This window comes from Panthera onca, chromosome D3 (genome assembly GCF_046562875.1).
Source record: "Panthera onca isolate mPanOnc1 chromosome D3, mPanOnc1 haplotype 2, whole genome shotgun sequence".
In the NCBI taxonomy this organism is placed as follows: Eukaryota; Metazoa; Chordata; class Mammalia; order Carnivora; family Felidae; genus Panthera; species Panthera onca.
The window spans coordinates 68,315,573-68,340,870 of record NC_138350.1 but is presented as its reverse complement, the minus strand read 5'-3'; the positions used below and the strand labels follow the sequence as shown (position 1 = coordinate 68,340,870).

General features: G+C 41.9%; 1 protein-coding gene and 1 non-coding gene across 10 annotated transcripts in view; both read left to right on the top strand.

Moving 5' to 3' along the window:
• DYM (dymeclin) overlaps positions 1–25,298 on the top strand; it is a 352,663-nt gene that overhangs the window by 21,673 nt on the left and 305,692 nt on the right. For 8 of the 9 annotated variants that reach the window (XM_078435252.2, XM_078435253.2, XM_078435255.2 and 5 more), the window contains one exon: positions 6,920–7,111. In XM_078435252.2, the coding sequence (XP_078291378.1) occupies positions 6,972–7,111 (140 nt within the window). In that variant the 5' untranslated portion in view covers positions 6,920–6,971. Of the gene's footprint in view, positions 1–6,919; positions 7,112–25,298 lie in introns of those variants that run through there. The other variant, XM_078435256.2, reaches the window with a different exon arrangement.
• Positions 4,561–4,667, top strand: LOC132666186 (U6 spliceosomal RNA). The gene has a single exon (XR_009604550.1). It is a non-coding gene; the product is annotated as a U6 spliceosomal RNA (small nuclear RNA).

The following is a 25,298-nucleotide window of genomic DNA, read 5'->3' as shown; positions in this document are numbered from 1 at the left end:
AAATTAAAAAAAAAAAGATTAGGTCTTCTTGGACAGTTGACACCTTTATCATTATGTAATGCTGTTTTGTTTTTTTTAATCTGTGATAAGTTTCCTGGCTCTGAAGTCGACTGTGTCTAAGATTAATACAGCTTCTCCTGCTTTCTTTTGATTAGTGTTAAATGATATATCTCTCTCCATCTCTTTACTTTTAATCTGTATGTGTCTCTTATATTTAAAGTGGGTTTCTTGGGGTGCCTGGTGGCTCAGCACAGAGTCTGCTTTGGGTCCTCTGTCCCCCCTTCTCTCTGCCCCTCCCCCGTTCATGTGCGTGCACACCTTCTCTCCCCCCTAAAACAACAACAACAACAACAACAACAAAATATTAAACAAAACATAAAGTGTTTCTTGTAGACACATTTGGTTGGGTCTTATGTTTTGATCCACTTTGACAATCTCTTTTTTTTTTTTTTTTTTTTTTTTTTTACATTTATTTATTTTTGGGACAGAGAGAGACAGAGCATGAACGGGGGAGGGGCAGAGAGAGAGGGAGACACAGAATCGGAAACAGGCTCCAGGCTCTGAGCCATCAGCCCAGAGCCTGACGCGGGGCTCGAACTCACGGACTGCGAGATCGTGACCTGGCTGAAGTCGGACGCCCAACCGACTGCGCCACCCAGGCGCCCCTTGACAATCTCTTTTAATTGGCAGATGTAGGCCATTGATGTTCAGGGTGATTATTGATAAAGTTGGATTAATGTCTACCAGTGTTTGTTCCTCTTTTCTATTCACTGCCCATATTTTTGTTCCTTTTTTGGTCCTCTCTTTCTCTGCCTTTTGTGGTGCTGATGGAGTACTTACGTGAATCCCTTCTCTCTCCTTTCTTAGCGTGTCCATTGCGCTTTTTAAAACTTTTGTTTAGTGGTTGCCCTTGTGTTTGCAATACACACAGCTAACCCGAGGGCACTTTCAGACCACACCCTACCATTTCACAGGTAGCGCAAGTACCTTGCGATAACAAAGTACATCATCCTCATTCCTCTCTTCTGTTCCTTTTATCATCCCTGTTGTTCATTCACTTTTATATAAACTAGAATCACTAAACACAGTGTGGCTCTTCTTATTTTGAGTCTGTAACTTTTGGGGATGGGCTTTGCTCCCTTATCACAATGCCCTGGAGACCTGTGCAAGTTAATTGGATATATCAAAGGGTTCCTTCTTTTTATTCCATTATACGGAGGGACCTCAGTTCGCTTATTCATTCACGTGTTGAAAGAACATTTGGGTAGTTTTTTTGTGTGAACCTAAGCTTTCATTTCTCTGGGATCATACGTAGTCCCGGAATGCAACTGCTGGGTCAAATGGTATGTCTGTGTTTAACTTGGTAAGAAACCGCGTAACCGTTTGCCAGAGTTGCTGTTCCATGTTACGTTGCGACTGGCACTGTATGAGAGTGCCACTTTCTCTGCATCCTTGGGAGCTTTGGTACTCTCAGTGTTTGTTTGTTTTTTATCTTAGCGATTCCAGTAGATGTGTACTAGCAGTATATCATTGCGCTCTTAATTTGTAGTTCCTTACTGGCTAATAATGATGGAATATCTTTTCATGTGTTTGTCATTTGCCTATCTTCTTTGGTGATGTGTTAAAATCTTCTGCATATTTTCTAATTGGACTGTTTTCTCATTGTGGAGTTTAGAGAGTTCCTTCTGTGTTCTGGGTACAAGTCCTTTGTTGGCTCTGTGACTTATAAATATTTTCTCTAAGTCTGTGGCTTTTTTTTTTTTTTTCATTCTCTTTACAGGGTCTTGCACTGACCAAAAGTTTTTAATTTTTGTGAAGCTTAATTTGTCACCTTTTTTTTTTATGGGCTGTGCTTTTGTGTTATGTCTAATAAGCCCCTCCTAACCCCAGGTCACAAAGATTTTCTCCCTTGTTCTCTCCTAAAAAGGGTTTTATAGACTTTTGTTTTATGTTTAGATCTGTGATTTATTTTGAGTTATTTATTTATTTATTTATTTATTTATTTATTTATTTTTTAAATGAGCTCTGTGTCCAGTGTGGGGCTTGAACTCATGACGCTGAGATCAAGAGTCACAGGCTCTACTGACTGAGCCAGCCAGGTGCCCCTATTTTGAGTTAACTTGTAAGATGCAAGGGTTTTTTGTTAGTGGCCTCTGGATTCCAGCACCATTTGTTCAAAGAACGGTCTTTGCTCTATTGAATCGCTTTTGCATTGTTGACAAAAATCAGCTGGTTGTATTCTAGTGAGTCCCTTTCTGGATTTTCTGTTTTGTTTCATTGATCTATGTGTTTATCCCTACTGTGGGTTTGAATTCAGTTCCTCTTTTCTGACCAAGCTGTGACTACTGCTTGTCAGTAAACACATAATGGTGGAAATCTGAAATTTAGATTTTGGGAGATAACTTTAATAATATAATGACATTAAACTATATCAGACAAATAGATTTCTTAAAGTTTGCTAATTGTTTGCCTCCGTAAAGAATAATTTACATTTTTGGTCACTACGAATTTAGTTATGATGGTAACTTTGTGTTTTCCATATATGTTAAAAATTTAACTATGAGTAGGTGAAGGAGCTTAAACATATTTAATTTTTAAAATCAAAATAATACATAGACATAGTTAAAAAAAACTCAGATAATCCGATGGATGTAAAACAAAAGGACTGCATGACCACCCTCTCCACTCCAGAGAGGGCCACACTCTAGTCTCTTAGCTGTTGTTTCTGGTTATTTATTTCCTGATTTGTAACTAATATACTTTCACTGTTATTTGCCGATTTAGTAACTAGGTATTTTCTGCTGACTTTCTGCCTATTATGGAAGATGAGAATTTCACACTCTTAAAGCATCACTACTGTTTCTTTTTTAAGCATCTTCCCGATATAGTTCCCTCACAATTTTTGGTTAAATGTTTACTTCTTCTATTGTGATGATTATATGAATATTGATAACTGTAGAATTGAGTCATGTACTATGATTACATGACCCTTAAACAATTTTTGTTTTTTTCAAAGTGCATAATTAAAAAATCATTTGTTTTCTGTGTAGCTGTCCTTTGTTCCTACCAGATTCTCCTACAATATTGGTAACGTGCCACAGAATAAGGTCAGACATGTCAGGTGACCTGTCACTCTCTGGCTTGCTTCCCCCCAGAGGTCATGGGGGCCGTCTCGACTCGTGTCCCAGCCTGCTGCACGTGTCTTCTCCTGGGTGTCTCTTACTCCTGTCTTGTGTTGCAGCCTTTGTTTCTTGAATTCCTTGTCTTCATTTTTCTTGATTTATTCACTCACCTTGAAAGGGTACATCTTCCAGTACCTTCCAGAAGATGGAGCCATGGGAGGCTTTTTTGAGTTGCAGCAAGTCTAAAAATGCCTTTATTCTACCTTTATACTTAATTGGTAGCTTGGCTAGCCAAAGAATTATAGTTAAAATTGTTATTATTATTTTCTTAAATGTTTTTATTTATTTTTGAGAGAGCGTGAGCAAGGGAGGGGCAGAGAGAGAGGACAGAGGATCTGAAGCCAGCTCTGTGCTGACTACAGCAAGCTTCATGTGGGGCTTGAACTCACAAATCGTGAGATCATGACCTGAGCCAGGTTGGATGCTTAACCAACTGATCCACCCAGGCACCCCTAAAATTATTTTTTATTAATATTTTAGAGACATTGCTTCCCTATCATTTACCTTCCAGTATTGCTGCTGAGTGATTGAGAAACCATTCTTTTAAAACAACTCTCACTCTATATTTATGGCAGGAACAGAGGGTAATAGGCCAGACCCCTGTACATACTGTCCATTTTCAGCAAGTCTAAATATTTGGCACATGTGCTTCATCCCCTTCCCATAATTTTATTTTTAATTATTTTTTTAACTTTTATTTGTTTTTGAGAGACAGAACGTGAGCGGGGGAGGGGCAGAGAGAGAGAGAGAGAGAGAGAGAGAGAGAGAGACAGAATCTGAAGCAGGGTCCAGGCTCTGAGCTGTCAGCACGGAGCCTGATGCGGGGCTCGAACCCACGAACCGTGAGATCATGACCTGAGCCAAAGTTGGACGCTTAACTGACCGAGCCAACTAGGCGCCCCCATCCCTTTCCCTCTGTTCCTTTCCCCTTTTCTGTTTGAAGAAAGTGTTTATTGATACCACTAAAGCTCCTCTGTTCCTCTCCTGATAACATTCTGTAAAAGCATTCTTCTGAATTTGCTGTGTATTTTTCCCATGTATATTTTAATAAGTTGTAGTAGGTATGAACATATCCATGATATTGTTCGCATGTTTTAAAATCATATAAATGAAATCACACCATGTCTGTTATTCTGTAGCATTTTCTTTAGTGTGTATTTTGTCCGTGTTGGTAATTGTAGCTCTAGTTAATTCATTTTCATTAGTGTAATGTACCCCATTGTAAGATTATATTAAAACATTTCATTTTAAATGACTTAAAATGTCTAAAATAGCTTTGGAATTGGGTGTGACAAGTAAGGCATATATATATTTCAGAATTTTTTTATAGCATTTTCTATTGGGCTTACTAATTCCTCATTTAAGAAATTAAACCACAGTGCTGGCTTGGGCAGCGCACATACGAAAATTGGAACGATACGGAGAAGATTAGCGTGGCCCCTGTGCAAGGGTGACATGTAGATTCGTGAAGCTTCCAGATTTTTTAAAAATAAAAATAAAAAATTAAACCACAATCTAGACGTACGATTAGCTGGCTTGATATGGAGGCTTAGTTGGAGCCAGCTGGTTTTGGGGTCCCTGTCCCCTGGGTAGGGAAGAGGAAAATGCTAGGTGGTGTTGAATTCAGGGCCAGGTGACAGGAAGCCAGATTAGTATTTCTCCCTCCTGTTCAGAAGACCGGCTGTCCGTGTGCACTGGGGGAACCTCATCCATTTAGGTAATGTAGCTTAGTCCAGTCGCAAAGTTCCAAAGAGAATGTGGAAGGCATGCTTCCAAATTCTGATGTTGGCTTCAGTGTCTCTGTGGAGTAAGGAGGGACAGACGTAAGAAAGTAAGTCACTACCAGTGGAGGTTCTCATCCAACCGGAGTTTTCCCTTTGGACGTGGTTTCCTTTCATCGCGATGGTAATTTTAGCATAGTGTAATTATTATTCATCTTACCACCATTTTATATTGTCAGTGAGAGGCTTTCCTGAACAAATTGAGATAGAGCATGATCTAGAACTATGTCAAGTGTGGTTTGATGAAGACAGCAATTCATGCTTTAACTAAACCTTCTGCCTTCACCGTGGTCTCCCTGGGCTGCCTTGGGCACAGCTGGGCCCTACAGCACCACCGTCACTTGTCCACACCTGGCTGGAGGGGCCGGGGCTTTGGGAAGAGAAGAGCGCTTTCCTGCAGAAGTCCCCTCCCTGGCCCCATCTGCACCCACCCTGTCTGCACATCCCCCCCCCCCCCCCCCCCCCCCCCCCGCCGGGGCCTGGGGTGGCCTCGGCAACAGCTGGGCCCTGAGGCCATTACCAGCTTCCGGCCTTTACCAGAACAAGGGGGCTGGACCCTAGTGTGGTTGGCGGACACTTGCCCTGGGGGAGCCCCTTTGACAGGCGCATGAGGAATGGGGGGCTGCCGTGGGGCCGTGAGGCTGGCCTGCTGCTCACGGATGCGCTGAGGGGCGTTTTCACCCCTGTGCTGTGAATGTCCCGAGGAACTGCCGTAAGGCCCACGTTGGGGTCAGTTTGTTCCCCCTCAGTACACACTGGAACTGCTTGTCCCTCGGGGGTCCCCACGCCCTTGGCCAGTGCCTGGCCGCCTCCTGGTGCTCAGACGTCCCTGGCCGTCACTGTCACCTGATGCTGGACTCACCTCTGTGCCTTGCTGTGTCCCAGGCCTGCCGCGGTGCTGTGTGGGGCTCAGTGTGCCCTGATGACCCTGAGGACCACCAGAAGAAGCCCGAATAAATGGTTTGCACTGTTAAAAGAACAAAAAGAAAAACAAACAAAAAAACCTCAAGCACAACAGATGTTGCAGATGCTGATCATTTATTCGCCTAAGCTTTCCTTCAGCGTACTGCTCAGGGCATACCTGTTACTTGCTAGTCTAGACACTGGGGAGAGGAAGGTGAATCAGATAGTTCTTATTGTCAGAGAAACCAAGTGCCTCATGGTTTAGGGGAAGAAGCGTGTCAGCTAATGCTGATATGCATGACAGCACAACGAGAGGGACACTAAGTGTCAGCTTTGGAACGGGGAGCCCGTTCTCTTTCAGCACATAACTCACTTCAGGTTCCTTCTCCCCTGAGTGTAGGTAGCTGATGGCCGTCCCTTCGGCTACTTGCCCCCCTTCTGAGCACGTTCAAGATATGCACTCTCTATCTCTTTATCACCATCATTTGTTGTAAAAGGCCTTCATTTTCAGGGGCGTCTGGGTGACTCCGTCACTTAAGTGTCCGACTTCAGTTGGGGTCATGATTTCATGGCTCATGGGTTCGAGCCCCGTGTCTGGCTCTGTGCTGACAGCTCAGAACCTGGAGCTTGCTTCGGATTCTGTGTCTCCCTCTCTCTCTGCGCCTCCCTTGTGCTCTCTCTCTCTCTCTCCCTCTCAAATATAAATGAACATTAAAAAATAAAAGTAGCTTCATTTTCAGACAGTTGGTAAGAAGTTATCATTGTTAGGGATTTGCTTTGAGACGTTTCCTAGGCAGAGCTATGCTCATTTGAAGATCTAAAGCATGGAGTTGGACTTTTGTGTGTGCGTTAGCTAAGACAGATTTTAATTTTAGCCCCTTTCTCTCCTTTGTGACTTTGTATCTGGTGTCTAATATATTTAAAAATAAAGAGAAGTGTGATTTCCTTAAGTAATTTTCCGGGTTGGGTTTTTTTTTTTTTTCATTTAGGTCAAGGATGGGAAAAGTATGATTAATGTTGAGCAAGTTTGAAATTTCTTTTCATTCTTTGTAGATTGTCTTGCGGAAATGAAGGCTTAAGGACAAGTTATCTACCAGATTGGAAGATGGGATCGAACAGCAGCAGAATCGGTGATCTTCCTAAAAATGAGTACTTAAAAAAGTTATCGGGCACAGAATCCGTCTCTGAGAATGACCCGTTCTGGAATCAGCTCCTCTCGTTTTCTTTCCCTGCACCAACCAGCAGGTAAGAGGTTACTTGGAGATTGAAAATTCATGTAAACTTGTGTGGTATGCCGATTCAAAAAAGAAAGTTTTTAACGTTCTGTCTGTCCATCCTCTGTCATACATGTACCCGTAGAAAATCCAAAAGGTATGGAAAGTTGGAAATAAGTTTTTCTCTTCCCTTTCTTCCACCCAGCCACCTCCCTTCCCTGGAGGTGATTCCTCATAGCAGTTTCTTTTGAATCTTCTAGAATAATACAAGGTTATTTAAGCATATATGTCTCATGTAGTTTTACAACATTGTTTAAACACAAGTGCCAGCATCCTGTACATGTCTTGCTTTTTCTGTTTTTGCTCCTATCCCTTGCTTTTTTTTCCCTACAGTTAAGTAAAATGTATTTTGTAAACGTGTGCTTATATGCAACTGTCTTATTCATTCAAGTGGCTACAGAAAATAAACTTGAAAAAAACAATGAAAAAAATGAAAAAAAACCCCAACGACCCTCTCTCTGCCCCTCCCCTGCTCACTCTCTTGTGTCTCTCTCTCTCTCTTTCTCTCTCAAAAATAAATAAACATTAAAAGAATTTTTTTTTTTTAAATAAAGTGGTTTGAGGGGGGGCGCCTGGGTGGCTCAGTTGGTTAAGCATCGACTTCAGCTCAGGTCATGATCTCATGGTTTGTGGGTTTGAGCCCCTCGTTGGGCTCTGTGCTGACAGCTCACAGCCTGGAGCCTGCTTCAGATCTGTGTGTCCCTTTCTCTCTGTCCCTCCCCTGCTGTGCGTGAGCACGCACTCTATATCCCTCTCTCTCAAAAATAAACATTAAAAAAAAATTAAAAAGAAAGAAAGAAATGTAACTACCAGAAGCAACGAATGCAACTTATTTAGTTCCTAATTCTAACAGACATTATAAAGCAACTGTAGAAATGTCAATATGGACTCGGTAGGAGAATTTATTGTTAATTTTGTTGGGTCTGATAATGGTATTATGGTTAAAGAAGAAAATGTCCTTATTTTACTTTAAAATACTTTGAAAAAAGTAGGTGGAGCAAATATGGAAACAGTCAGAATGGTATTAATTATGAATGGATAAGCCAAATATGGTACATTCATGCAACGGACTATCACTGAGAAATGAAAAGGAATGAGGTATTGATATATGCTGTGACATAACATTCACAGATCCCAGGGACTAGAACATCTTTAGGGGGCTGCTGTTCTGCCTGTCACACTAAACCTGTGTAGGTATTGACTATGTGGGTATTCAGTATTCTAGTCACTCTACATTATTATATGCCTATCGGTTTTTATAATAAAGTTAAAAAGGAGATCTTGGTTTTCATCTGTCAAATTGGCACAGGTCAAAGAGTCTCACATTGCATTAAATTGACAAAAGGGTGGGGAAACAGACCTTCTTGCCCTGCTTGTAGGAGTATAAATTGACACAAGTTCATGGAACAGTGTGGCAAGATCTGTCAAAATTATAAACACGAACACTCTGACCCAGCAATGCTACTTTGCAGAATTTATACTAGAGATGTATTTGGACACAGGGGAAATGATGTATGCAGCATTATTTGTTATGACAGAAGTCTAAAAACAACATCCATAAATAGAAAACTGATTGAATATTTTCTGTAGATACCCTGCAGCCATTAAAATTTAAAAAAAATTTTTTGTTTATTTTTGAGAGAGAGAAAAAAACTTTTTTTTAAGTTTATTTCTTTTAAGAGACAGAGACAGCTTGAGTGGGGGAGGGGCAGGGAGAGGGGGAGGCAGAGAATCCCAAGCAGGCTCTGTGCTTGAACTCACAAAAACTGCGAGATCATGACCTGAGCCGAAATCAAGAGTCCTATGCTCAACCCATTGAGCCACTCCAGCACCCCAGTTACATTTCTTAAATGTCTTTATTTATTTATTTTTAGAGAGAGGGGGAGAGAGAGCATGAGCGGGGCAAGGGTGGAGAGAGAGGGAATCCCAAGCAGGCTCTGCGCTGACAGCTGGATCTCATGAACTGTGACATCATGACCCGAGCGAAACCAAGAGTCAGATGCTTAACCTACTGACCCACCCAGATGCCCTTTAAATGTCTTTATAATAGACATATTCACTCTCCAGCCCCTGCCACATTTTTCCCCCCTGTGCTATTAAATTTTTCAACAAACTGGGTGTGTTTTTCTGTAGAATGTTCCACCTTCTGGATTCACCTGATTGCTTCTCATATCTTGTAACTCTGTGTGTGTGTGTGTGTGTGTGTGTGTGTGTGTGTGTGTGTGTTTTGTAAACTGGAAGTCAGATTTAAAGGCTTGATGCAACTTAAACAGTTTTGGTAAGGGTACTGTGTAAGTGATTCCATATACTTGATATTGTGCTACATCAGGATACAGAAACTGTGGTTTTTTATCAGTTACCGTGCTAAGATTGATTTGAGGTTTGAGTGTGTTTTAGCCTCCATTGATGACTTTGGTCTGAATCACCTGTTTCATAAGAAATTACAAAGTGGTGATATTTTTAATTTGATCCTTTCTTTTGTATTTGTTAACTGGAATTTTTCTGTAAAGAAGAACTCTCCTTCATCTTTTAAGTTATATGCAGTTTTTACTCTATGATTAAATAAGGGTGAACACTTAATTCCTTTCCTTCACCAATTTTCAGTATGAAAATAGGATAACGGTGACAAATAAGTATTTCCCCTCTCCCTCAACCCCAGGCTTGGGAGGCCTGTCTCTCTGCCTTTGGATGGTGAATTAAAAAGAAAAAAAATCTATGGATGTATGTTGTGGTCCTTATGGTTTTAATTTGCCTTTTTTTTTTTTTTTTAAGTTTATTTATTTATTTTGCGAGAGAGTGTGGGCACGAGTGGGAGAGGGGCAGAGAGAGAGAGGGAGAGCAAGAATCCCAACCAGTCTCCACTCTGTCAGCAGAGCCTGACGCTTGGTTTGATCTCACAAACCATGAGATCATGACCTGAGCCGAGGTTAAGGGTCGCTTAACCGACCGAGCCTCCCAGGCACCCCCAATCTGCCTTTCTTTAATGATCAAGCGTATGTGTATTTTTATGTGTTTAAAGAGTAAGGATTATTGCTATTTCCTTTTTGTGAACTATTTATATAGTTTGGCAATAATGTTCCGTTTCTAGTTTCTGGATACAGTTGGATTGGGCCTTGGAAGTTTCACTTAGTTTACGGTTTCATGTGATAGCATGGATTAGTTGCATGTTATAGGAAGTGGGTACTTACTACTGCTTCTGAGATCCTTAGGAAGTTAAAGAAGCCGTGGCTTGGTGGGAGACGTCAAACTGAAGACAATTATAGCATCAGCAGAGTACGAAACCGTTTTCCTTCACAATCAACAAAACTAACAGGCAACCGACAGAATGGGAGAAGATATTTGCAAATGACCTATCGGGTCGAGGGTTAGTATCCAAAATCGATAAAGAAATTACCAAACTCAACACCCAAAAACCAAATAATGTAGTGAAGAGATTGGCAGAAGACACGAATAGACACTTTTCCAAAGACGACATCCGGATGGCCAACAGACACATGTAAAGATGCTCAGCATCACTCATCATCAGGGAAACAAATACAGATCAAAACCACAATGGAATATCACCTCACACCTGTCAGGATGGCTAAAATTAATGACTCAGGAAACAACAGATGTTGGCGAGGATGAGGAGAAAGAGGAACCCTTTTGCACTGCTGGTGGGGTGCAAACTAGTACAGCCACTCCGGAGAACAGTATGGCGGTTCCTCAAAAAATTGAAAATAAAACTACCCTCCGACCCAGCAGTGGCACTACTAGATATTTATCCAAAGAACACAGGAGTGCTGATTTGAAGGGGCACATGCACTCCAGTATTTATAACAGCACTATTGACAGTAGTCGAAGTATGGAAAGAGCCCAAATGTCCATCAACTGGTGGGTGGATAAAGAAGATGTGGTATGTCTATACAATGGAACACTCCTTGGTAGTCAAAAAGAATGAAATCTTGCCATTCACAGCAACGTGGATGGAACTGGAGCGTATTATGTGAGCGAAATAAGTCAGTCAGAGGAGGGCAGATATCCTGTGATTTCACTCATATGTGGAATTTGAAAAACATAACAGATGACATAGCGGAAGGGAAAGAAAAATAAGATAAAAACAGAGAGGGAGGCAAACCATAAGAGACTCGTTAACTACAGAGAACAAACTGGGGGTTGGTGGGGGTGGGTGGGAGGATGGGTTAAAGGGGTGACGGGCATTAAGGCGGGCACTTGTTGGGATGAGCACTGGGTGTCCTTTGTAAGAGTTGAATCACTGGGTTCTACTCCTGAAGCCAAGACTACACTGTATGTTATCTAACTTGAATTAAAAAAAAAGAAAATGAATCTGTTTCCTTACTCCGTGAGGAGTTTCTCACTGAGTGCCACTGCTCGTGTTGAAATAAGACTTAGAGGAAAAAGGGCATAGAGAGACTTCGTCATTTGCTGTCACACACGTTTTCTTTTCACTTGTGTAAGCTACGGTACAGCACAGTTTTTAGTGTCTTCTGAAAGGCATTGAAAAAGACTTAACTAAATGGAGAGAGATACCATGTTGAGAGATGAAGAAGACTACCGTAAAAATGTCAGTTCTTCCCAAATGGACCTACAGAGAAGGTGATTCCAGTTAAAAATCACAACAGCTTTTTATGGGGGCTGAGGGGATAAGGTGGAGAGATTTTGATGAACTGATTCTAAAACTTAAACGGCAAAGAGCAAATGCTAATAATCGAAGAAGAAGAAGGGTGCGTATGCGGACATGTATTTGATTTATGCAGAACTGGCACCTTGGAGCACTGGGGGAAGGATGAACTTCTTAAGGAATAGTGATGGGAAGAATTCGTTACTTTTTGTCTATTTCGTACCCTCTAAAGTTTGCCATATTTTTGCTGGTGCTTCGTGGTTTGAATTACTGTGGCTTCATAGTTAGTTTTGTTAATTACTGCTCCTTCTCGAAGATCCTTTGCTGTCCTCACGTACTTATTCTCTTTGATGTCATACCGTTTTCTTAATTCACCCTAGTTTATACGAAAAAGCATATAGGAATCTTAGAAAGTGTGAAAAGTTGTAAAGTGAATAAGCGGCATCGTGCAAGTGTGTGTGTGGGATGGTCCTGGAGGCTTCGTTTGTGGCATTGTACGTCTGCCCCTTTGTGCTGGTATTGTCCCTGCCCCTCGGTGCTGGTGTTTGATGTGTGACCTGTAGAGCCTTGACATTGAGCAGGCCCTGAGCTAGCAGGTGCCGCCTCATTGGCAGAGTCAGAGATGGGATTACCTAGTGTATGAATTATTCAGCACTACGATGAATCTCTGTAGAGAAGACTGAATTTAGATGGTTTTTAGATTGCTCACTCCTGGAATTTCTTGGATCCATATGTGCGGTTTTCAAGTGCAGCCCATTTTTTGCAGCCAAAAATTGATGTCTGCCTTTTTTTTTAAGACACTGTAAGGCCTTTAGGACTAATCTAATTCTTGCTTACTATAAATTATTTTTGGCACTAGAGTAATCAGATTTTGTTCGAGTTTCCAGGCATGGTTGCAAAATCCTATTAAGATTCTTCAATAGTTTTTAACTTTTCACTGTATTAAAATTACTTGTGAAGCAAAAGTCTGAAATAAAATCAAGATTAATTTAAGAGTAGAGTTTAAATAATATGCTGTTTATTTTTTCTTTTCTTTTTTTTTTTTTTTTTAAATTTTTTTTTCAACGTTTTTTATTTATTTTTGGGACAGAGAGAGACAGAGATGAACGGGGGAGGGGCAGAGAGAGAGGGAGACACAGAATCGGAAACAGGCTCCAGGCTCCGAGCCATCAGCCCAGAGCCTGACGCGGGGCTCGAACTCACTGACCGCGAGATCGTGACCTGGCTGAAGTCGGACGCTTAACCGACTGCGCCACCCAGGCGCCCCATATGCTGTTTATTTTTTCTTAATAAAATATTTAAAATTACTTGCATGGCCAATTTTATATATTTCTAAATACTAAATAATAGCAGCAAAAACAAGAAACAAAACCGTGCTTGTTATTTTTTGGTTTGTGGGCATCCGAGTATCCCCCCGTGAGGGTATGGTATATGGGAACACATTTGTAATATGTGTCGTCCTTGTGACTGGACCAGATGACCTTTCGTTATTTATAAGCTATTATTAATTTTGTAAATGTTTATTTTTTAGTTTTTTGAAAGAGAGAGAGACAGAGCATGAGCGGGGGAGGGGTAGAGGGGGAGACACAGAATCCGAAGCAGGCTCCAGGCTCCGAGCTGTCAGCACAGAGCCCGACGCGGGGCTCGAACCCACCAACCGCGAGATTGTGACCTGAGCTGAAGTCTGAGCTTGACCAACTGAGCCACCCAGGCGCCCCTGTAAGCTAAATTTATCCATTTACATCTCAGGATATAATGAAGAACTAGATAACGTCTCTTGCCCTCGAAGAGCTTATAATCTGTCTGTAAACCAACACATGAGTGCAGTGGAGCATGAACACAGCAGCAGCATCTCAGGGTCTGAGGTAGAGCGGGACAGGGTGAGTCACAGATTTCCTGGGAAGAAGTGGCACTTATGTTTTGAAAGGGAATTCATTCTCATGGTTCAAATCCCAGAAGGTACCAAAGGCTATGTCATGGAAGTCTCCTTCCCACCCCTGTGGCCCTCAGCCAGTAGCCCTTTCTGGAGGCAACTGAAGAAGGAGAGATGCTTAAGTGGCCTCCTGAGCCCTAGGGAATAGGAGGGGCTGGCCCCAGTGGGGGAGGGGCAGAGGGGAGGCCCGGTGTGTGGAACTGGAGGTGAGGGGCGGGGGCTTGGCAGATTTGAGGGGTCTTGTAAAAAAGAAAGCAGTTTCGATTTTGTCCTAATGTGATTGAAAGATTTTTATTACAAAGGCCGGGATCAGACTTTCATTTTATTAGATACTCTGACTGCATCACCTTGTGACTGTCACTGTGTCCTTCAGCAGAAATTACGGTTGACCCTTGAACAGCACAGATTTGAACTCTGCGGGCCCACGTGTATGTGGATTTTTTTTCTAATAAATGTAGCCCTGTACTGTAAATCTGTTTTCTCTTTCTTACGATTTTCTTTAATGGCATAGTCTTTTCTCTAGCTGACGTTCTATAGGATATAATACATATAGCATACAAATACGTGTGAATAGACTGTGTGTTATTGGTAAGGCTTCTGGTCAATAGTAGGCCCTTAGGGGTTAAGTTTGGGTCAGTAGTTATATGTGGTGGTTCCCATGCCAGGGGCACCTGGGTGGTTCAGTTGGTTAAGCGTCCAACTCTTGATTTCAGCTCAGGTCATGATCTCATGGTTGTGAAATTGAACCCCGTGTCTGGCTTTGTACCAGTGTGGAACCTGCTCGGATTTCTCTCTCTCTCTCTCTCTCTCTCTCTGCCTGTCCCTCCCTCTCTTTCTCAAAATAAACAAATTTTGAGAAAAAAGTAATATGTGGATTTTCCACGGTGCAGGAGTCGGTGCTCCTAACCCCCCTTCATTGTTCAGGGTCCACTGTATTACTTCTTCAGTGTCTTTGTTTTGTTTTGTTTTTTAAATAATTCGGTTACAGGATCAGTTATGTATGTTTCAGGTAGGTGGAATGTTAGAAGGTATATGGATGCTGTGTAGGATAGTCAGGATTACAGGACTCTGGAAAGTGTTTTGGAGGGGTTGGAATGTGCCACCCGGGCGCCCCTGTAGCTGGAATTTTAAAAATTATCATTTATTTTTGTCTGAAAAGATAATACATTCTTGAGGTCCCGAATTCAAAAGACACAAAAGGCTACAAAGCACGAAGTCTCCCTTCCTCCATCCTGTCGTGTGTCCAGTTCCCTTCCCCAGAGGCAGCCGATGTTGCCAAGTGTTCTTAGATGTGCTTTCAGAGGACGTCTCATGCTGTCTTAGTCCGTTTAGGCCCCTGTAACAGAAACCCCCCCCGACCGGGAGCTCATGAACAAGCAGAGTTTACTGCTCATGGTTCTAGAGGCCAGGAGTCTGCGGCTGTGACACCAGCATGACTGGGTGAGGGCCCTCTTCCTGGTGCGTAGTCAGGACCTTCTCTGGCCCTCACGTGGTAGAAGGGGTGAGCAGGCTCTGTGGGGGCCTTTCTAATAATGGGAACTGATCCCATGCCTGAAGGTCTCACCCCTCCCCCAAAGGCCCACCTGCTAATCCCATCACCTTTTGGGGTTAGGATTTCAACATATGCATTATGGGAGGGGGATCCAAACATTCAGACCGTAGCACATGCATTTATAAACGCATGCACGTACATCCCCCTTGTTTTAGACACTAACGTATGTTACATGCACTTCTGTACCTTGGGGTTTTGGATTGTGTTTTGGAGAGCCTTCTCTATATTAGCTTCCTCATTCTTTTTGATGAGGGCATAGCATATACCCTGAATATACCAAAATTAATATAGCCAAATACATTAACCATTTGGATTGCTTCCAACGTTTTGTTATTACATTGCAAGCGAGTGCCACAATGAATAGCCATGTACGTGTGGATGAAAGCGATTCTTGTGCTGTGAGTAAAGCATGACCGAAGGACTTCCATTAATTCTTCTAGTTTGTGTTGGCGGGGCACGAGACACACGTGTGATAGGTGGGGACCAGATTTTACGGATCACTAAAAATGCTTCCCAGCGTGATTCATGGTGTTGCAGGGCAGAGTCATAAGCCTGCCCGGGTCTCGTGGCCTGGAGAAGGGTGCTTATTTTGGGCCACACCTGTTGAAAAGCTGAGGATTAGCGTTGTAGGTTCTTGTTGAGTAGGTTTGGTTAAAGTATTGTTTTAGGGAGATCACTTGTTGGGGAGGGTGAATGGTAGATTGGAAGGAGCAGGAAAGAAGAGAAAGTAGGGCAGGAAACCCACACGCCAGGCGCTGCGGGAATGGATCCACCGCGCGATGAAGGTCTGAGTGTCTGTGCCGACGCAGGAAATGGAAAGTACTGCGTCCTCCTGGAACTGGCATAGCCAGCTAACAGAACAATGCATAGAATGACGTATTTTAGGGGCGCCTGGGTGGCTCAGCCTGTTAAGCGTCTGACTTCAGCTCAGGTCATGACCTCACGGTTTGTGAGTTCGAGCCCCACACCGGGCTTTGTGTGGACACCTCAGAGCCTGGAGCCTGCTTCAGATTCTTTGTCTACTCCTCTATATCCTTCCCCACTCCTGCTGTCTGTCTGTCTGTCTCCCTCTCAAAAGTAAATAAACATTAAGAAAACCATTTTTTTTTAAAATGAAAAAGAATGATATATTTTAAAAGTTCTTTTGTTTTAAATTGATGCTTGATTTGAACATAAATACTTAATGAGCTTACAGCTCTAGATTTGAGAGCAATGCTCAGCCATGTAGTGACAGCTTGCGCACTTATTTTTTAATTTTAACTTTTATTGAATTACGGTTCACATGCAGGGTTCTATTAGTTTTAGGTGGACAACCTAGTGATTCAGCAGTTCTTCTGCATTGCGCAGCGCTCCCCACAATGTGTAGTCGCCATACAACGTCATTACAGCATTATTGATTGTGTTGTCTGTTGTACTTTTCATCCCATGACTTATTTTATGACTAGAAGTTTAAACCTCTCAATCCCCTCCACTTATTTCCTCCATTCCTCCACCTCCCTCTCCTAGCAACCACCGGGTTTCTTTCCTTCCTTTCCTTTCCTTTCCTTTCCTTTCCTTTCCTTCCTTCCTTCCTTCCTTCCCCCTCCTCCCCTCCCCTTCCTGTCAAATGTTTATTTTTGAGAGAGACAGTGCAGGCGAGCACGATCAGGGGAGGGGCAGAGAGAGAGAGGGAGACAGAGAGTTCCAAGCAGGCTCCTTGCTGTTAGTGCAGAGCCCCTCTTGGGGCTTGAACTCATGAACCATGATATTATGACCTGAGCTGAAATCAAGACTCGGGTGGATGCTTAACTGACCAAATCACCCAGGTACCCCTGTTCTCTGTGTTTATGATTCTGTTTCTGTTTTTGGTTTGTTTGTTTGTTTGTTTGTTTATTTATTTATTTATTTATCTATTTATTTTATTTTAAGAGTCCACATGCTTTTGTATACTTATTAAGAATGAGAATCATTTTACCGAAAAGGTGCACTGACTTTTTGAGTGACCTGTAAGGAATGGAGGCAGTGAAGCATGATAGGGGGAGCATAGATTTTGGAGCCAGACCAACTTTGTCTGGTTCCACTGTCTCAGCTCCACTACTGACTAGTTTTGTGAATTTAGGCAAGCTGCTTAATCTCACTGGGACTTTTGAAGCTTCTGTAAAATGGAAACAGTAACACCTGCCCTCTAGATTTTTTGGTGTGTGTGTATGGGAGGGGGTATAAAACACCATAAAGCATGTAAAAGTGTTTGACTTTCTGCTTCTTTCAAGGATTAAATATCAATCAGTTTAAAAAAGAGGAAAGGCTCTGTCTTGGGACAGTCTAAAATATTTGAGGGCTGAAAAAAAAAGCAACAGGAATTACCAATTTCTCCGATAACTGCTATTTCCTAAAGTTTGAGAATACTCTGACTCTTTTGAATTAATTGTTCAGTTGTTTCAGAAAATTAGATCAGCCACATAGTATAGTAATACTTGTCTTTGTGCTTGCATAATGTCCTTTTATAAAGATCACCTTTAGAAACCCTTACTGCATTGTGAAAATTGTCTTATGTTTTCCAACCACTAGATGGCGCTCAAACAAGGCAAGAAGGCGGCTTTTGGCACACACAGTTAACTTAAGCTCATTTTTACTTTATTTTATTTTATTAGTTTGTTTTATTTTACTTTATTTATTTTATTTTATTTTTAATATGTGAGATTTATTGTCAAATTTGTTTCCATACAACACCCAGTGCTCATCCCAAAAGGTGCCCTCCTCAATACCCATCACCCACCCTCCCCTCCCTCCCACCCCCGTCAACCTTCAGTTTGTTCTCAGTTTTTAAGAGTCTCTTATGCTTTGGCTCTCTCCCACTCTAACCTCTTTTTTTTTTTTTTCCCTTCCCCCCCCCCATGGGTTTCTGTTAAGTTTCTCAGGATCCACATAAGAGTGAACACATCTGGTATCTGTCTTTCTCTGTATGGCTTATTTCACTTAGCATCACACTCTCCAGTTCCATCCACATTGCTACAAAGGGCCATATTTCATTCTTTCTCATTGCCACGTAGTACTCCATTGTGTATATAAACCACAATTTCTTTATCCATTCATCAGTTGATGGACATTTAGTCTCTTTCCATAATTTGGCTATTGTTGAAAGTGCTGCTATAAACATTGGGGTATAAGTGCCCCTCTGCATCAGTACTCCTGTATCCCTTGGGTAAATTCCTAGCAGTGCTATTTCTGGGTCATAGGGTAGGTCTATTTTTAATTTTTTCAGGAACCTCCACACTGTTTTCCAGAGCAGCTGCCCCAGTTTGCATTCCCACCAACAGTGCAAGAGGGTTCCCATTTCTCCACATCCTCTCCAGCATCCATAGTCTCCTGATTTGTTCATTTTGGCCACTCTGACTGGTGTGAGGTGATATCTGAGTGTGGTTTTGATTTGTATTTCCCTGATGAGGAGCGACGTTGAGTATCTTTTCATGTGCCTGTTGGCCATCTGGATGTCTTCTTTAGAGAAGTGTCTATTCATGTTTTCTGCCCATTTCTTCACTGGGTTATTTGTTTTTCGGGTGTGGAGTTTGGTGAGCTCTTTATAGATTTTGGATACTAGCCCTTTGTCCGATATGTCATTTGCAAATATCTTTTCCCATTCTGTCGGTTGCCTTTTAGTTTTGTTGATTGTTTCCTTTGCTGTGCAGAAGCTTTTTATCTTCATGAGGTCCCAATAGTTCATTTTTGCTTTTAATTCCCTTGCCTTTGGGGATGTGTCAAGTATAAGCTAATTTTTTTGAATACCAGATAATGCATATTTACTTTTGGTACCTTTGTATACAGCAAAGCACAAAGAAGGAAAAAAAAGTAAAAATAATAGCAATCAGAAGTAACTATCATTAACATTTTGGTGTATATGCCATCAATTCTCTTGTTTAAAAAGGTGTCATATTCTACATGTTCTTTCTTTAACTTACATTTTTTAAATGTTTACTTGTATATTTTGGAGAGTGAGAGAGAGAGAGGGAGCGGGGGAGGGACACAGAGAGAGGGAGAGAGAGGATCCCAAGCAGGCTCTGTGCTGTCAGCACAGAACCCCACATGGGGCTCGATCTCACAACCGTGAGATCATAACCTGAGCCAAAATCAGAGAGTCAGAAACTTAATTGGCTGAGCTACCCAAGCGCCCCAACTTACATTTTCCTCATGTCAGTGTTTTTCTACAGCATAGCTTATAAATGGATGTATGGTATTCTGTCTTATGGATGTCACCATGTCAGTAATTTAACTAACATTGAACATTTTGGTTGTCTTTTTTTAAATTTTTTTATTTTTTAACGTTTATGTATTTTTGAGAGAGAGAGAGAGCATGAGCAGGGGAGGGGCAGAGAGAGAGGAAGGCAGAATCCAAAGCAGGCTTCAAGCTCGGAGCTGTCAGCACAGAGCCCGATGTGGGGCTCAAACTCACCAACCCCGAGATCATGACCTGAGGCGAAGTCTGACGCTTAACCGACTGAGCCACCCAGGCGCCCCTGGTTGTCTGGTTTTTGTCATTGTATGTAAAACTATGATGAACTTCTTGTAGTCAAGTCTTTTTACATATCTGTAATTATATAAGTGGAGTGAGCTCTTAGTTGATTTGCTGGTAAAATTGTCTTTTTTTTTTTTTTAATCACACAAATCTTTCATTGTAGAGAAGTTAGAAAATATGAAAACAAGAGGGAAAATAGTCATGTATTTTCTTCACATAAAGAAAGCCACTGTTGATATTTGGTATATATTCTTCCATACTTTTTATAATGCACATGCCTGTAGATAGACATGTGTATTTATATCTGTCTTTTTTTCTCCTACAAATATGGGATTATACTGTATTACTGTTATGCGACCAAAAAATTAATGTATTCTTTTTTTTTTTAAGGTTATTTATTTACTTTAAGAGAGTGAGCGAGTTGGGGAGGGGCAGAGAGAGAGGGAGAGAAAGAATTCCACACAGGCTCCATGTTATCAGTGCAGAGCCTGACCTGGGGCTCGATCTTAGGAATTGTGAGTCCATGGCCTGAGGTGAAACCAAGCGTTGGATGCTTAACTGACCAAGCCACCCAGGTGCCCCTGTATATATATATTTTTTTAATTTTATTTTTAAGTAATCTCTACACCCAGTGTGGGGCTTGAACTCACAACCCTGAGATCAAGAGTCGCATGCTACACTGACTGAGCCAGCCAGATGCCCCAAATTAATATATTCTATATGACATATTTCCTTTTCAGTAATTGTGAATTTTTAACGTTTATTTATCAAAAAAATAGTTACTGAGTGCCCCGTCTTCATGAGACACTGTTTTAAAGGCTGGAAATCTTTCTGTGAACATGAGGAATGAAGTCCGTGCCCTCTTATAGTTTGTATTTTAGTGGAGGAGATGGGCAATACATAAAGAAATAAATACATAAAATCATTTCTGAAAATGCCAAGTGCAGTGAAGAAAAATAAAGCAGAGCAAAGTCGCGGAGAGTGACAGAATGGGAGCAAATACAAGCAGGAGATTTCTTTAGATAGAGGGTCTCTGGGGAAGCAGCATTTAAGTAGAGACAGTAGCGAAACCAGGGACTGAGCCATGCAAATGAAAGAATATTCCAGGTAGAGGGAACGGCAGGTACCGGCATGCACCTGCCGCAGGAGGAAGTCCTACATGGCAGTGGAATGGCAGGAGGCAGAACAGTTAGCAGGGAAGCAATGGGACTTTGGCCACATTCGAGGCTTTTTATGTTGCATGGTATTCCAGAGACGAGCACGTTTTACTGCTGGCGTTTGAGAGGGGAGTCTAGTCTGTTACGACTTACTAACTCTTCTATACCACGGAAAGATTTTACTCACATAGTCTGATTTCTTATGGTAAAATTTACATAACGTGAAATTTACTATTGCAGTTGTTTCTGAGTCTGTGATTCAGTCAAGTACATTCCCCGTGTTGTATGGTCACCACCAGCGTATGTTTCCAGAACTCTTTCATCATCTCAGGTGGAAACTAGGTACCAATTAAATCCTAACCCCCCATTGCCCCTTTCCCAGCCCCTGGTAACCTCTGTTGTACTTTCTGTCTCTGTGAATTTGCCTCTTTGAGGTACTTCTTATAAGTGGAACCATATAACATTTGTCATTTCATGTCTGGCTTCTTTCACTTTCATCCACGTGGCACGTGTCAGAATTTCCTTTTTAGCTTGAATAATGTCCATTTTATGTACATACCATATCGTATTTTCTTAATTAATTAACTTTTTTATTTTAGAGAGAACACAAGCAGGGGAGAGGGGCAGAGAGAGAGAGAGAGAGAATCCCAAGCCCACGCTCAGTGCAGAGCCCGATGTGGGGCCTGATCCCACAACCCTGAGATCGTGACCTGAGCCGAAACCAAGAGTCAGATGCTCGCCTGACTGAGCCACCCAGGTGCCCCATCATATCATGTTTATTTGAACTTCAGTTTGTTGTACTTGCATATTCTTTTTAAAAAGGTCATTATTTTGGGAGCACCTGGATGGCTGAGTTGGTTGAGTGTCTGACTTCGGCTCGGATCATGATCTCACAGTTTGTGGGTTCAAGCCCCACGTCGGGCCCTGCACTGACAGTGTGGAGCCTGCTTTGGATTCTCTGTCTCCTTCTCTCTCTGCCCCTTACCCGCTCAGGCGTCCATGCTCTCTCTCTCTCTCTCTCTCTCTCTCTCTCTCTCTCAAAAAAAAAAAATAATTAAAAAACATAAAAATAAATGTTTTCTATTTCTGTTCAGCATTGTTAGGTTCCAGTCATCACTGTGATTGTTTTTTTGTTTTTTGTTTTTCCAGGGATCCCTCTTACATTATAAGAAACTACGTACATTCAGCCAAGAGACTCGGCTAACGTACACGTCATCATTCATTTAGCAGTGGTTTATTGCACACGTACTGTGTGGCCAGGTGCTGGGCTTGTTGCCTTAGGTGCCTGTCCATGTGTAGATCGCTTGTCGGGTCTGTGAGGTTGGGTCTGCACGTGAGACACTGAGACCTCGGGGGTTGTCCAGGCTCACGTGGCTCGAGGCTGACGGGAACCAGGTTTACACCCAGCTTCTGTAGCTCCAGAGCTGGATTCTGTGGGCCCTCATGGTACACAGTCTCCATTTGGAAGCAGAATCGCAGACGAATTCACACAGTGGTTAAAGAGCTACGACACCAAATTGTATGATGATCTTGGAACACAGAATTGCCAGATCATCTGTTCACATTTTGGAGCACTTTCAAAGCACAGTAGGTCACAATAACAGGTACTTTATGTCTGAGGGCCGTTATATACAATGTAATTGTGAGGATTACATTGTTTACAGCATGGGTAGGCTGTCCCCCATCTAGCCTGGCCTTGAGTGGAGTGTGACTTCCTCCTGTTTGCAGTGAGCTGCCTGAATGATCCTTCCTCGGAGTTTCTTGATGTTCCCTCAGCTGAGAAACAGGAAGAGAGTCTTTTATTTGAATTAGGTCACGTGGTTTTAACTGACAGAAACAATTCAGTGATTGCAACATTTTTTTTTTTTTCTTTGAATTTTTGATGCCTGTGTCCGCTGCTGTGCCTTTATTCCCTTTGGCATGCTTGCTGTTCAGTTTCATTAGCTGTTTCAAGTTGAAGCCGCCTGCTCTGCTGTTGGTGTAGTTGAATGGTGACCAGGGTCACGTACTCGGTGTTTCGCGAAGGGAATAAATAACTTGAGACTTTTTTTGGCACCTTATTTCCTCCAATCGAGGGGCCGAAAGAAGGTCGGTTTTCACATCTTGAGTCAAAACCTTTATTTCCTGTTCTTTCATTTATCCCCTTTTGCAAGACCACTTTAGAAGATGCGTGAGTTTGCCCGGGGTTGATGATTTCTCCCTCAGACTGAAAGTTGAAATGGGGGCAGTAGAACTAGCCTTGTTTAAAACATGAAAATGAGGGGCAAGTGCATTTTACTGCGAAGACTCCCTTCCTTCCTTTCCCCGCTGTGTTGGGTAGCATCTGGATTTTCAAGTCATTTTTTCTATCAGTTTCTTGAGAAAATAAAGACAGTATTATCTTGCACGGTGGCTGCTGAAACTGTGACATTTTAATAGTTATGCTTCCTTTCACTCTGGCAGTTGAATGGCAACATATAGGATTCTCTGTGAATCCCATGAATCTAAACACCTTTTAGGTCCTGCTTGGCGCATTCAAAATTGCTATCATAAATTTATATGCAGTTTTTAGCCTTTGGCTTTTTCCTATGAATAGGCCCTTTTGAAACATTCCCTTTCCCATAGTTGAACCAGTGAATGGGCTGATTCTAGTTAGTTTTGTGAATGATTTCTGCAATTTTCTCTTTGCTAAGGGAAAGAAAAGTCTCTAGGAATGCTTCCATACTTTGCTGAATGGTTACTTGTTTATTTACTCAGGTTGTGTTTTAAACTGGCAAAACATTACATATTTGTCAGAGTGTGTGTGTTGTGGGCTGAAAGAGATAGTACCAATATAATGTCAATTTTGAAATCATTTTATGGCAAAATCCTCAGTGAAAGGGACATAAGCATTTTCAGTTTCTTTTTTGAACCTCATGATTATAGTTTGATTGTTGAGAAATCTATGTATAATTTACCCCAACAGGTTTCTGTCCATCAGCTTTTCATTAAATATGATTTGAACTATGAATTTGTCATCTGTCATTATTGAGATTCATATGTGAGATGGGTGTGCTTGAAAGTGAAATAAAACCAGTCTAAATTGCTGAAAGCTGTGAATTAGGGAATATATAATTTAAAAATTTAGCTTCCTGACCAAAGTATAGTTTATGATTTCTAACAGTTACAAAAAAGTCCCATCTGACATCCTTCCACTTTCCTTATTAGGCTTAAAACTTTGTTTCCTTTAGTTTCTTACCATTCACATAAGCTTTACATGATTTTAATCATAACATACAATTTTTGTGCTGGATAATACGTGTGTGGCACAAGTTGTTTTAGGTATGTATAGAAATTCCAAGTAGTTAGTGGGAGTGTTTTAGATTGATGTCCTGTGGGTTTACTGTAATAAAAAAGCTAAATATTATTCATATTGTAAGGATATTAGATATAAGATGTGTTTATTCCTACATTGTGATCTTGGGCAAGCTACTTGGCTTCTCTGTTTCTGTTGCCTCTAAAATGAGAATACTCCTGGGGCGCCTGGGTGGCGCAGTCGGTTAAGCGTCCGACTTCAGCCAGGTCACGATCTCGCGGTCCGTGAGTTCGAGCCCCGCGTCAGGCTCTGGGCTGATGGCTCGGAGCCTGGAGCCTGTTTCCGATTCTGTGTCTCCCTCTCTCTCTGCCCGTCCCCCGGTCATGCTCTGTCTCTCTCTGTCCCAAAATAAATAAAAAACGTTGGAAAAAAAAAAAATTTAAAATGAGAATACTCCTGTTTTGTCAGGCAGCTTCTTGGGGTTTTGGAAAGCAATCAAGTGAAATGACCATGGTGAGACAACTTTGAATAGTTTCTAGGTCTATACACATTGCAAATTCTAATCAGCAAATTTATTTGCATATCAACAATTAATATGCTAAAGTCCTTAAATATGCTTCTTTTATAGAAGTTTTTTTTTTATTTTTTTTATTTTTTTTTTATTTTTTTTTTTTTAATTTTTTTTTTCAACGTTTTGTATTTATTTTTGGGACAGAGAGAGACAGAGCATGAACGGGGGAGGGGCAGAGAGAGAGGGAGACACAGAATCGGAAACAGGCTCCAGGCTCCGAGCCATCAGCCCAGAGCCTGACGCGGGGCTCGAACTCACGGACCGCGAGATCGTGACCTGGCTGAAGTCGGACGCTTAACCGACTGCGCCACCCAGGCGCCCCGAAGTTTTTTTTTTAAATATTACTTTCCTTTTTTTTTTTTTTTTTAGTTTATTTATTTATTTTGAGAGACAAAGAGGGCACAAGCAGGGGAGGGGCAGAAAGGGGGAGGGAGGGAGGGAGGGAGGGAGGGAGAGAGAATCCCAAGCAGGCTCCACACTGTCAGCACAGAGCCCGATGGGGGGCCCAAACCCAGGAACCGTGAGATCATGACCTGAGCCGAAATCAAGAGGTGGACGCTT